The 12,423-nt window shown below is 38.4% G+C and overlaps 1 protein-coding gene across 2 annotated transcripts; it reads right to left on the reverse strand.

Annotated features, from left to right (window-relative positions):
- Positions 1-7,804: 7,804 nt before the first annotated feature.
- Positions 7,805-11,969, reverse strand: LOC104228236 (uncharacterized). 2 transcript variants are annotated; one of them, XM_009780674.2, is made up of 4 exons: positions 11,089-11,969; positions 9,877-9,890; positions 9,501-9,578; positions 7,805-9,299 (listed from the first exon to the last, which is right to left on the reverse strand). In XM_009780674.2, exons 1-4 carry the CDS (start codon positions 11,251-11,253, stop codon positions 8,090-8,092), a joined length of 1,467 nt encoding a protein of 488 aa, XP_009778976.1. In that variant the 5' UTR covers positions 11,254-11,969; the 3' UTR covers positions 7,805-8,089. The 2 variants fall into 2 exon arrangements, with proteins under 2 accessions (XP_009778976.1, XP_009778975.1); XM_009780673.2 differs by having other exon boundaries at positions 9,841-9,890; positions 11,089-11,968.
- Positions 11,970-12,423: the final 454 nt, after the last annotated feature.

A 12,423-nucleotide genomic window follows, 5' to 3' on the forward strand; every position in this document is an offset into this window, starting at 1 on the left:
TTTGACTTCTTGCAAAGAAGTCCACAGTTATACCGATTACATGATTCATTCATTGAAACCTCCTAAATGTGAATATTGATATTATACAGTGGTTACCGAGATTATTACTCTCCACCTGCATTAGGTAGGGGTAAGGTCTGCATACAGACTACCCTCCCCAGACCCCACATGTTGGGATCAAACCGGGTTTTGTTGTTGTTGTTGTTGTTGTTGTTGTTGTTGTTGTTGTTGTTGTTACCGAGCTTATTACTGAATTGTTAATTGTATTATACTACAAGAAAAACATGATGAAACTGAAAATTATTTATTATTTCTGAAAGGGCATTTTTATGATATTTTCTGTTTAATATACTAGCATATTTTTTGACTTGTCCCCAATAAAAACGGATGTGGTTAAGTGTTATTACTCACTGAGCTAGCGAATCATTCCCCGCTAATTTTTTTTTACAGAGACAGCAATTGTTGCAGGCGAGGATTTCGTTAAATAGAGCGCACATGTTGATAGTTCTTGATGAGCTTCGCACTTATTCACGTGGACGGAGATTTTATTTATTATTATGGTCTTTTCTTTGAACTCTTAGAGTCGATCCATAGTCATTCTTTTAGTGTCTTGAGTATTCTTTTGTTATTATAAACTTATGTTGAGTATCACTCATTCTTATCAAAGTTGGATATAAAGTAGTATTTCTAGTTATTAGTAGGTGGATTATTAATGGAAGATATTTATTTTGGTTAATTGATAGAGTCATTGTCGTTTGAATTGATATTAGGATGTCTGGTCGTTGATTTGAGACAAGGAAATTTTTGGGATAGTCCAAAAACAGGGAAAACTCTGTCCGATTTTCTGTAAAATACCGATGAGGCTTACTTGGGGGAACTTGCTCCTAAGTGCCGGTCATTATCCTAAATTGGGTCGTGACAAAGTTGGTATCAAAGCTTATGCTTTAAGTACCGAGTCATGGAGCAATGTTTAGTAGAGTCTTATTCATGGGTATGTAGGCGCCCATACTTATGATCTTGAGGCTACTGAACATCTAGGAATGTTTTCCCTTTTTTCATTCTTTGATCGTGCGTTGAGATAACTTTAGATTGACTTTGGAGTATTTCTTTCGCAGATGGCTAGGACATGCACACTCTCATCTGCTGGATGTGGTACTGCCCGGGGTGGCAGTCAAGTTGGGGTTCATCAAACTAGAAGACAGACTGCTCCTCAACCTGAAGTTGGGAACATGGGTCAAACCCAAGCTGCTATGCCAGATCAAGTGCAAGGAAAGGGAGTTTAGGACGCTCCACCACCAGTGCCAACTGTTGTACCTATTGTTGCCTTACCTGCAGACGCAATGGCAAGGTTATTGAATGTGTTAGAGGTATTGGTGCCTACTCAGGGTGGAAATTTAGCTCCTCAGGCTACTTTACAGACACAAGAACCTGCACAGACTCAGACTTTCAGGAATAAGGAAGTATCCCTACAAGAGTTCATGAATTTAAAATCACCAAATTTCACAGGCTCTGATAATTCAGCAGATCCTCAATGTTTCTTGGATGGGACACTCAAGGCATTACGTGCTCTAGGATGTTCTAGTAAGAGAGCCGTGGAGCTCGCAGCATACAAACTAGAGAATATGGCTAATACATGGTATGAAACTGTGTTGCTAGGAAGGCTAGAAGGAGCAATACCACTGACATGGGATGAGTTCACTAAGTTGTTCCTGAATCATTTTCTTCCAAACAGCCTGATGCAAAAATATGCTAGAGACTTTGAGAGATTGGTTCAGACTTCAGATATGGATGTGTCAACATATAACACCAAGTTTTGTAAGCTCGCTAGATATGCTCCTTACTTAGTGCCTACCGAAGAAGCTTGAGTTCAGAGGTTTGTTGATGGATTGGTTGTTCATCTATACACTACAGTAGCCCTGTAGATGAAGACTTATCCTACTCTAATGCAGTCGCCTTGCTAGAAAGATTGAAAACAAGGACGTGATGAGTGTGCACCTAGTAATTAACGTAAGAAGGCCAAGATAGGGGGTCTTTCAATGGCGGTTTTAGTGAAAATCAAAGAGCGGGAAATCAGGGACAACAACAACATGGTTCTCAGACAGGGACATACTTGTCTTCACAGTCCACATACACGCCATATTACAGATAGGTACTAGGGGACCGTCAGCATCTAGACATCGTAATTCTGGGAAGATATATGCCACTACTTCAATCTGCCTCGCTATGGTAGATCACATTTGGGGCAATGTCGTGTTCTAACTGAAGAGTGCTTTCAGTGTGGCCAGTTAGGACATCACTTGAGGGATTGCCCTCAGCCCCCGAGAAATTTCAACCAGGCTTCTATTTAGTCAGCTACACCAACTCAGACTACTCGTAATACTTCAGGTGCTACAAGTATAGGAAATAGAGGTCGAGGTGCTACTGTGAATCACGGACAAGGGAATGCTGGTAGGGTCAGGCGAGAGTTTTTGCATTTACTAGACATGATGCTCAGGCCTCGAATGTTGTGGTTACAGGTATTCTTTCTTTCTGTTCATTTGATGCACTTGTATTGATTGATCCAGGACCTAATCACTCATATGTGTCCTCGTACTTTGCTTTGAGGTTTAGTAGACAGCTTGAGCTATTGAATGACCCTTTCTAGTTGCTACTCCTGTTGGAGAGTCTCTATTAGCTGAATACGTATATCATGCTTGTCAGATTCGGGTTGAGGGTAGAGATACTCTAGCTGACCTTATTGTACTTGATATGATTGACTTTGACATGATGATGGAAATGGATTGATTATCTTCTTGCTATGCTATCATCGATTGTCATGCAAAAATAGTCAAGTTTGAGGTACCAAATGAACCCAGTTTTGTTCTAAAAGGGGGTCAGGTTCCAAAGACTTGCAAAGTTATATCTTTTATGAAAGCTCAACGACTTCTAAAGAAAGGTTTCGTAAAGAAGAAATACGGATCCCTGAGAATGTGCATTGACTACAGGCAGTTGAACAAGATAACAATACGCAATAAATATCCTTTGCCTCGTATAGATGACATGTTTGATCAGTTACAAGGAGCTGCCCATTTTTCAAAGATTGACCTTCGTTCTGGTTATCATCAACTTAGAATCAAAGATGAAGATATTTCTAATACTGCTTTCAGAACTCGATACGGGCACTATGAGTTTCTTGTGATGCCTTTCGGACTGACTAATGCTCCAGCTACATTCATGGATTTAATGAATAAGGTGTTCAAGCCGTTTCTGGATAGATTTGTAATAGTATTTATTGATGATATCCTGATATATTCTTGTAGCCAAGGTGAACACGAGAATCATTTGAAGGCTGTGTTGCAGACCTTACGAGAACATCGACTTTATGTTAAATTCTCGAAGTGTGAATTTTGGCTAGACTCAATAGCATTTCTGGGGCATGTTGTATCCAAAGATGGAATTATGGTAGATTCTAAGAAGATCGAAGCTATGTAGAAATGGCCCAGACCTACTTCTCCAATAGAGATTCGCAACTTTTTAGGCTTAGCATGCTATTACAGGCATTTTGTGCAGGATTTCTCCAAAATAACAGTGCCACTGACCAAGCTAACACAGAAAAATGCAAAGTTTCAGTAGACGGAGGAATGTGAGCAGAGCTTTCAAAAACGCAAAACATGTTTGACAATTGTATCAATATTAGCCTTACCATCAGGTTCTGGAGGATTTACGGTGTTTTGTGACGCATCGAGGGTGGGATTAGGATGTGTTCTCATGCAAAATGGTCGCGTTATAGTTTATGTTTCGAGACAATTGAAAAAGCACAAGCAAAACTATCCTACACATGATTTGGAGATGGTTACAGTGGTATTTGCTCAAAAAATTTGGAGGCATTACCTATACGGTGAAACTTGTGAGATTTATACTGACCATAAGAGTTTGAAGTATATTTTTCAGCAGAGGGATCTAAATCTTCGACAGCGTCAGTGGATAGAACTACGCAAAGACTATGACTGTTCTATTTTGTGTCATCCTGGAAAAGCCAATATGGTGGCTGATGCATTGAGTAGAAAATCTATGAGGAGTTTGGCACATATAGCTCCTGCAAAGAGACTTTTGGACAAAGATATTCAGAGACTAGAAGATACAGGTATCAGGTTTGGTGTCGGAAATTCAGAGGCATTGTTGGCTTGTGCTCAGGCTAAGTCTTCATTAGTTGAGCGCATTAAGGCCACCTAATATGAGGATGAACGATTATGCAAATACAGAGATGAGGCCTTAGCTGGTAAAAGCAAGGATATGATTGTTGAAAGTTATGGTGTTCTTCGAATGGGCGATAGTCTATGTATAGCAGACGTAGATGGGTTCAGACAAGCTATTCTTGAAGAAGCCCACCACTCTAGATACACTATACATCCTGGATCTGCTAAAATGTATTATGACCTAAAGCAATTTTATTGGTGGGAAGGTATGAAGAAAGATGTTGCTAACTTTGTTTCTAGTTGTTCGACTTGTCAACAAGTCAAGGCTGAGCATCAGCGACCAGCAGGACTACTACAACAAATTGAGATTCCGGAGTGGAAATGGGAAGGAATTACTATGGATTTTATCACTAGGCTACCACGAACCCTTAGAGGTTATGACTCTGTATGGGTGATTGTAGATCGATTGACAGAATCAACACACTTTTTGCCAGTGAAGACTACATATGGTGGAGTGAGGTCATATGGTGGAGTGAGGTATGCAGAGATATTTATGAATAAAATTGTCCGGCTTCATGGAGTTCAAATATCCATCATCTCTGATAGAGGATCACCGTTTACCTCACGATTTTGGAAATCTTTCCAAGAAGCATTGGGTACACGAGTAGATTTTAGTACTGCATTTCATCCACAGACAGACGGGCAGTCAGAATGCACTATACAGATCTTGGAGGATATGTTAAGAGCTTGTATTCTTGAGTTTGGAGGTAGTTGGGACGTTTATCTACCCTTAGCTGAATTCGCTTATAACAATAGCTTCCAGCCCATTATTCATATGGCACCGTACGAGGCATTGTATGGTAGAAGATGTCGTTCTTCTATCGGATGGTTTGAAGCCGGTGAGACTAACTTATTGGGACTCGACTTAGTACAAGAAGCTATTGATAAGGTCTAATTAATCAGGCAGAGATTGCTCACAGATCAAAGCAGACAAAAGTCTTATACAGATAAGAGAAGAAGAGATTTAGTGTTCACAATTGGGGACAAAGTGTTCCTACGAGTCTCCCCTATGAAAGCTATTGCGATTTGGGAAAAGAGGCAAGTTGAGCTCCATGTTTATAGGACCGTATGAGATACTAGACCGAGTGGGAGCTGTGGCTTATCGTTTGGCACTTCCTCCCGAGTTGTCCTTTATTCATCCAATGTTTCATGTCTCAATGCTAAGAAAATATATATAAGGCTCATCTCAGGTGTTTGAAGCACAGACTATACCGCTCGATGATAAGTTGTCTTATGAGGAGGAGCCGATGGTTATTGTTGATAGGTAAGTAAGGAAGCTACGGTCAAAAGAAATTGCGTTCGTGAAAGTCATATGAAGAAATTATACCGTTGAAGAAGCTACTTGGGAAGTAGAAAAAGATATGCAGGCGAAGTATCCATTTGTTTCGGTCTACAAGTACGTACTTGAGTTAAATTCGAGGACCGAATTTCATAAGATGGGGAGGATGTAATACCCCCAATATTTTAAATGAGGATAAATGGGGTATTTAGTAAATAATTTAAGTTTAAAGAAAAAAAGAGAACTAACTAAATAAACAAAACAAAACAAAACAAAAGAGGGGGGATAAGGAATTGAAACAAAAGGCCGAAGCCCATTACAACATATACGGCAAAAAGTTAAAAGGGTTAGGGGAAGGGGATCGAAGCAGAAAGCTTCAGGAAACGGAAAAATACAAACCAGCAGGTAAAGAGAGAGAAAAGAGAAAAGAAGGAGGAAGAAGTTGGCACTATGCGTTGGAATCATAGCTATAACTATTGAGGAATCTTAAGCACTGATTGACTCTTACGGGTAATACTTAAGCTTCTTCTTCTGGTAGATTTTAATTTCGTTTCCAATGATCGAAAGATTTTACAGAGTAATAGAAATTACACTAGTTCATTCACGTAATTGAGAATTGTCTTCCTGAAGAATCCATAGAACTTTATGAAATTGGGTTAATAAATTATATGAATAGGTTGGAGTTGATAGATAGATTAGTAATTACTCATCTCGTGGGTAAATATAATTCGGCGAATTAAGAGTCAAATATGGAACCTCGAGAGCTGGGAATTCTAAATTAGCTATGAATCAGCCTAAACATAGAAATTAACATGAGATCGATATTATGTAATTAAAGATTGATCGGAGGAAGTTGTACGAATTGCTCGAGGTGAAATATTTGGTGTTTCGGCACGAGTAATGTGAGTAGCAATCTTATCGCAATTTGTGTTTTCATAACTTGCATGATTTACACATGATTTTTAATATGAATATATTATCGATTATTTTGAGTTGCATGTGGGACAAGTCTTTTACTCGATATGATACCGAGATAGTTATTTGAGATGATTATCGTTGTTTTAAATATTCTTGTTGTCACTAGATATGTTTTACCGTTACTTGAATTTACTGTTATCGAAATGAAATTACATGATTTGATAAGAACCGAAATGCCTTATATTGTTTTAAAATATTTCTTATGAGTATATACGGATTACAGAGACAAGTATAAATGGGAGTAGACTTTGAAGGATCCCGTAGCTAACGACAGGTTTGTTATACTTGGTGGGCCTTGTAATTACCGATTACTGTTACAACCCTCTCTAGTGGGAAGGTAGAACTAGCATACTGTTACTGATTTCCCTCGAGTAGGGACTACCGTTATATTTGACTTCTTGCGAAGAAGTCCACAGTTATACTGATTACATGATTCATTCATTGAAACCTCCCAAATGTGAATATTGATATTAAATAGTGGTTACCGAGCTTATTACTGAATTGTTAATTGTATTATACTACAAGAAAAACATGATGAGATTCAAAATCATTTATTGTTTCTGAAAGGGCATTTTTATGATATTTTTTGTCTAATATACTAGCATGTTTTCTGACTTGTCCCCAATAAAAACGGTTGTGGTTAAGTGTTATTACTTACTGAGCTAGCGACTCATTCTCCGCTAATTTTTTTTACAGAGACAACAGTTGACGCATGCGAGGATTTCGTTAATTAGAGTGCACAGGTTGATCGTTCTTGGCGAGCCTCGCACTTGTTCGCATGATGGAGATTTTATTTACTGTTATGGTCGTTGCTTTGAACTCTTAGAGTCACTCCATAGTCATTCTTTTAGTGTCTTGAGTATTCTTTTGTTATTATAGACTTATGTTGAGTATCACTCATTTTTATCAAAGTTGGAGATAAAATAGTATTTCTAGTTGTTAGTGAGTGAACTATTAATGTAGATATTTGTTTTGGTTAATTGATGGAGTCATTGTCGTTTGAATTAATATTAGGATGTTTGGTTGTTGATTTGAGACAGAGAAACTTTTGGAATAGTCCAAAAACAGAGAAAACTCTGTCCGTTTTTTTGTAAAATACTGATAAGGCTTACTTGGGGGCACTTGCTCCTAAGTACCGATCATGATCCTAAATTGGGTCGTGACAGCCACCGTCTAAATTTTGTCACTATTTTTAAAGTTGTGCAAAAGAATTTGTTCATCTTATATTAGACAAACACATGTGATAGCAAAAGGTAGTGATGCAGCTGACGTTAAACCAGCCTTTTTCATCGGTTGATGTTTAGTTTACATATATTTTAACCCTTGAATAAATATATCACTTTGGGTGAGTTACACATTTATGGGTAATAGTTACATGGAAACTGATTGGAAGCTGATTATCACAGCTTTATTAGTATTACACCTGCATTTCTCCTCTTTCAAGATGAAGCCTAGTCGCAAAATGGCCACAGAAAATAGAAAGATGAAAAAGTGAAGGGAATTTCTGTAAAAAAAAAAAAAAAAAAAAAAAAAAAAGGGAAATAGAAGAAGAAAGAAAGAAAGAGGATAAAGTATCTAAGGATTATGGAAACTCAAATCACTTTTGCCGAGCCCTTTTCCTTTCTTTGGTTACAGGCTTAATTCGATGGTCCTCTTTAACCTTAATATTATGCTGTGTGGATTCCTTAGCTTGTAATTTAGTTTGTGGTTTAACAGACTCGAGAATCGGTCCACGCTTGATTTTTCCAGGCCTCTTGAAACCCTTCTTAGCTGATAAGAAAGATTGCAATGGTACCTTAGAATCAGCATCACCTGGTCTATGATTCTGTCTTCCTAGTTTTCCAGCAATATTGTCTTTCACATTGTTGCCATACTTGGCTTGAAGTTTGTCTTTAGAAGGGCGAGGGCGAACGCTTCGTGGTTTCCCAGGTGGATTACCTATTGTTGGCAATAGAAGGAGGCAAGATGTAGCTTTGTAGTAAGAGCCTCTGTAATGCTGTCGATATGCCCTAGTGACAATGTCTCTTAAAGCCATTGCTGCTTTGTATTCTCTCGTCCTCTTCGAGTAAAATACCATGGCATTATTGGCTAGCAGAAGGAAATCTCTGAAGAGTTCACCTGGTGTTTTGATTGACCAACTGGCCAGTCTTGATTTTACTGTCTCGATATCCATATGTCGCCTTATCATTTTCTTGTATCTTGCTCTCTTCTGACTATCAAGACGATGCCTGAAGACCATAGCAGCTTCGTGCTGTGTAATAGAGGTGAAAATCCTCATCAAGTCATCGTTCCTAAACCTAGATAAACCTCCTCTATGATCACTTACTGCTGAATGCCTAATACTTTGTTCACAACTGGTTAATGCTTCTTTACAGTGAGAAGTGGAGGCAAGACTGGTCGAACATACATTGTCACTCTCCTCAATGCTCCCTTCTTTGGCATCCCAAACGGTGTCTTTTCTTCTCCTCTTACCTCTTCTCTTCCTTACAGCCCCTCCATTTCCATTGGAAGCCTCTGTCACCTTGCTTGTACTTGGAACTTTGTCCCGTTCACAAGACTCTGAACGTTCTAGCTTCACATCTGTTGAGGGTATGGTGGGAACCTGAGACTCAGGGGACTGGTTTGTTCTAATATCAAGCGTGAAGCTGCCGGCAGACAGCCCATCTTTGGCTTCATCTTTCACAAAAGACTCGATATCTTCTGATTTTGTCGGAGGAGCAGGAGATTCAGTGCGACCCAATCCATAGTCTATCTGACCAGATTGTTTCCTCTCAGCCTTTAGGCTTTCAATCTTTGACTCAAGAAACCTGACAATGAGCATAGAGATAATATATGGGAGGTGTATGAGAGCGAAAAATAATTACCCGAGGTCACAAATGTTTTTTTTAATTAATTTTCTCCATAGAAATGCATTCAGTGTGGCCAAGAACTTCAAAATGCCAGGATTTATTAGCAAGTATTTGGCTATTTGCTTATCAACTTAAAACAGGGAAGCAATATTTACTAACCCAATGGAACTTTCAGATCTCTCCAATTCCCGCTTCAGCTCTTCAACTCGTCGCTTTCGTAACTCTTCAAACCAAGCACTGGCCAACAGACAGTTAAACAAGTAGCATATTGGTTAGGGCAAGGATGACATCCTCATACGCTCAATTATCAGTAACTTAACGGAAACAATGGATCCATTCCAAAGGTGAGGGATTAAGCTAGTAGTACATTTACAAGACAAAAAACTCAAAGAAATTGTACACCCCATAAGATGGATATAAAACTTCCATACATCTGTCGAGATGGTAACAGATTCATGAATAAACTAATATGCTCATGAAGATGAAGAACTTGACTCACTTGCAGCCAGAGTAACGCTTACGTAAGTCCTCGTACCTGGTCCTGCAGGCCTGTAGTTAAATTTCTCGTCAATGAATCATATCAGCATATCATAGAGTATGGATAAAGGTATGGAAAACTTAGGAATGGAGAACACAAGGTCAAGAAAAGGCAGTGAAGTTAATTTTGTTACAGTTCTATTCATTGGCTAGTCATAGGTCAGTATAGCAGTAACAGTATGGAAAAAAGTTACTACTATACTTCATGATGTCCTCATCTCTGGATAGTGGAAACAAAAACATAAAGCAACCAAGAATAACAAACATATGAAATGTGTTAAACCACAAACTAAAAAGATCCCAATATTCATTGGGGTCGCCTCTTTATTTGGCAGCCACATATTAACCAATAAAGACAAAGTTTAGGCTACCCCAACACCATTATGACACACCAAAAGCTTCAGATTCTGGTCCACCTTGACGGAGAAGCAAATTCTCTGCCACATAATTAAGTTCCTAATGGCGACCCCTCTATACCAACAACAATTTTTTAATTCCATCTACTCAATTTTAGTGGGACAGACAGCGACACAAGTACACAACCAAACAATTCACTATTTATCCAAAAAACGAAGTCTTGTTTTCCAACAAGGAAATTTCCACTGCTGCTACAAATTTTCTTTGGTACTAGGATTACGTGGAAGGGAATCTTGATATAACTGGTAAGTTACTGTTAAGATTACGGGTTCGAGCCGAGGAAATAATCTTTAAGGCTGCATACAATAAACCCTTATGGTCCGACTCTTTCCCGAACCTGCATAACGGAAGCTTCGTGCACCGGGCTGCCTCTTTTTTTTTTTTTTACTAGGAGTACATTAGCAAATTAATCACAATTAAGTGATAGACTTCTGGTTAAAAAAATGTCATTTACTTAATGCTTTGGTGCATGTAGTGAGTGTAAGTAAGTATTCAAGATACACAGATTTTAAAACTCTAAATCCACCAACATAATTCAAAAAATAAGGTTGTTGTCTCGTTTAAATTGAAACTGTTTTATTACTAATGAAATCCTATTTAATTATTCCTATGAGATGGGTCCCACAAAATCAAATAGATAAGGAGATACAAAACAAATACCCGACAAAGGACAATAATTCTTCCATAACAGAAGAAAAAAAAAAAGCGGAGATTACGAACAGACAAAAATAAACAAACGGAGTGTTGTCGCAATCATAATATCATAGGGCACGTAACGTAAATAAGTGTAAACCTCGGGGGTAAAGCAATAAGGATATACAGTCCGGGCACGGAGCTCCGATGCGACGACGTTCCAATCTCTCGTCCCATGTCGGCGAACAGCGCCACCGAGTATAAGCTCTTCCCACGTACCCCAATTCATCTTCCTGGGTCCCACACCCATTGTTTCCCCCTCCATTAAACAGCTCAAACAATCCAGAACCTCCACGTGTACGGCTCAGATAATTTCTACACAAAAATAATGTCCCACCCTCGGAGTTTCTAATTTGACCCGACCCGACCTGACCTGACACCAAGTTTCTCTAATCTTAGCACCCAGCGCACGTTAGCAACAGCCACCACGACGGCAAAATATCACCGGAAATTACAAAAAAAGGAGGGGGGGGGGGGAACTGCTTTTTTGGGATCGAAGATAATGGGAAATCATGATTTTTTTTCCAAATAAAGGTGGTTTTCCTGGACGTAAAATGCAAGGTTAGAAGGTTGATTTCTGAAAAGTTCTGTTTTTTTATTCCTTTTTTTAGTGTTCAGAATTTTCTGGGTTTGTAGTAATTTTGGTTAGGGAAGAAAAAGCGAGAGAAAAGGGGTTGACGGAATTCTGTGAAGGTTGAAGATAAGGGAATTCAAGTGAAGAAGTATGGAAAAGAAAGGAAAAAGGAGGAAAATGATTGATGAAGAATGGTTGTTATTGGAAGAGAAAAACATGGAGATTACTGTTTGTTTCTCGAGAATTTTGGTTTACCTGAAATCGAAATATCTCTCTCCCTCTCTCGGACTCTGCACCTCTGCAGGACGAACAGTGGAAGACATTTTCTTTATTTTTGGGGTCAAAGTGTTAATTTTTATAAACTAAAATGATCCCTGAAGTTTAAAAAATGACGTATATCCATTAGTGGAATGATCGTGTTACACGTGGCATGATGTGAGTGATTTGGAATTTAATGGCCCAATGAGATTGAGTTTTACATACTTATACAGTGCTATATAACTGATTTATATCTACGTATTTTTTTATTTTTTTGAAGTTCCCATTAAACTTTTTAAGAAAATTAATTTGTTATTCTAAATCAATATAATTCGATGATGCCAAAAATATATATACAGCTTTAAACTTATATGTCTAATCTGTGGTAATTATTCCTGCACAAACAATAATACGGAGTAAGCAACTAAAATGAAGAAAAAAAACAAAACAATGATAACCAACTTAGTTTACAGTGATACTTTAGTGTTTGGACTCAGGTCCTTTTAGGGTCAATATTAAAATACCTTTCAAATAAGGTGCGTCATTTGATGCTCCAATGCCTTCTTTTAACAGAGTTTTCGTTCCTTCATATCTAGAAGGGTA

Source organism: Nicotiana sylvestris, chromosome 2 (genome assembly GCF_000393655.2).
Source record: "Nicotiana sylvestris chromosome 2, ASM39365v2, whole genome shotgun sequence".
In the NCBI taxonomy this organism is placed as follows: Eukaryota; Viridiplantae; Streptophyta; class Magnoliopsida; order Solanales; family Solanaceae; genus Nicotiana; species Nicotiana sylvestris.

Coding starts and splice junctions, on each gene's coding strand:
- LOC104228236 (XM_009780673.2), bottom strand. CDS start 11,253: ATGGAGGGGGAAACAATGGGTGTGGGACCCAGGAAGATGAATTGGGGT. Junction 9,891..11,088: donor CTTATTGCTTTACCCCCGAG/GTTTACACTTAT, acceptor ATTTAACTACAG/GCCTGCAGGACCAGGTACGA. Junction 9,579..9,840: donor AAGCGTTACTCTGGCTGCAA/GTGAGTCAAGTT, acceptor TCTGTTGGCCAG/TGCTTGGTTTGAAGAGTTAC.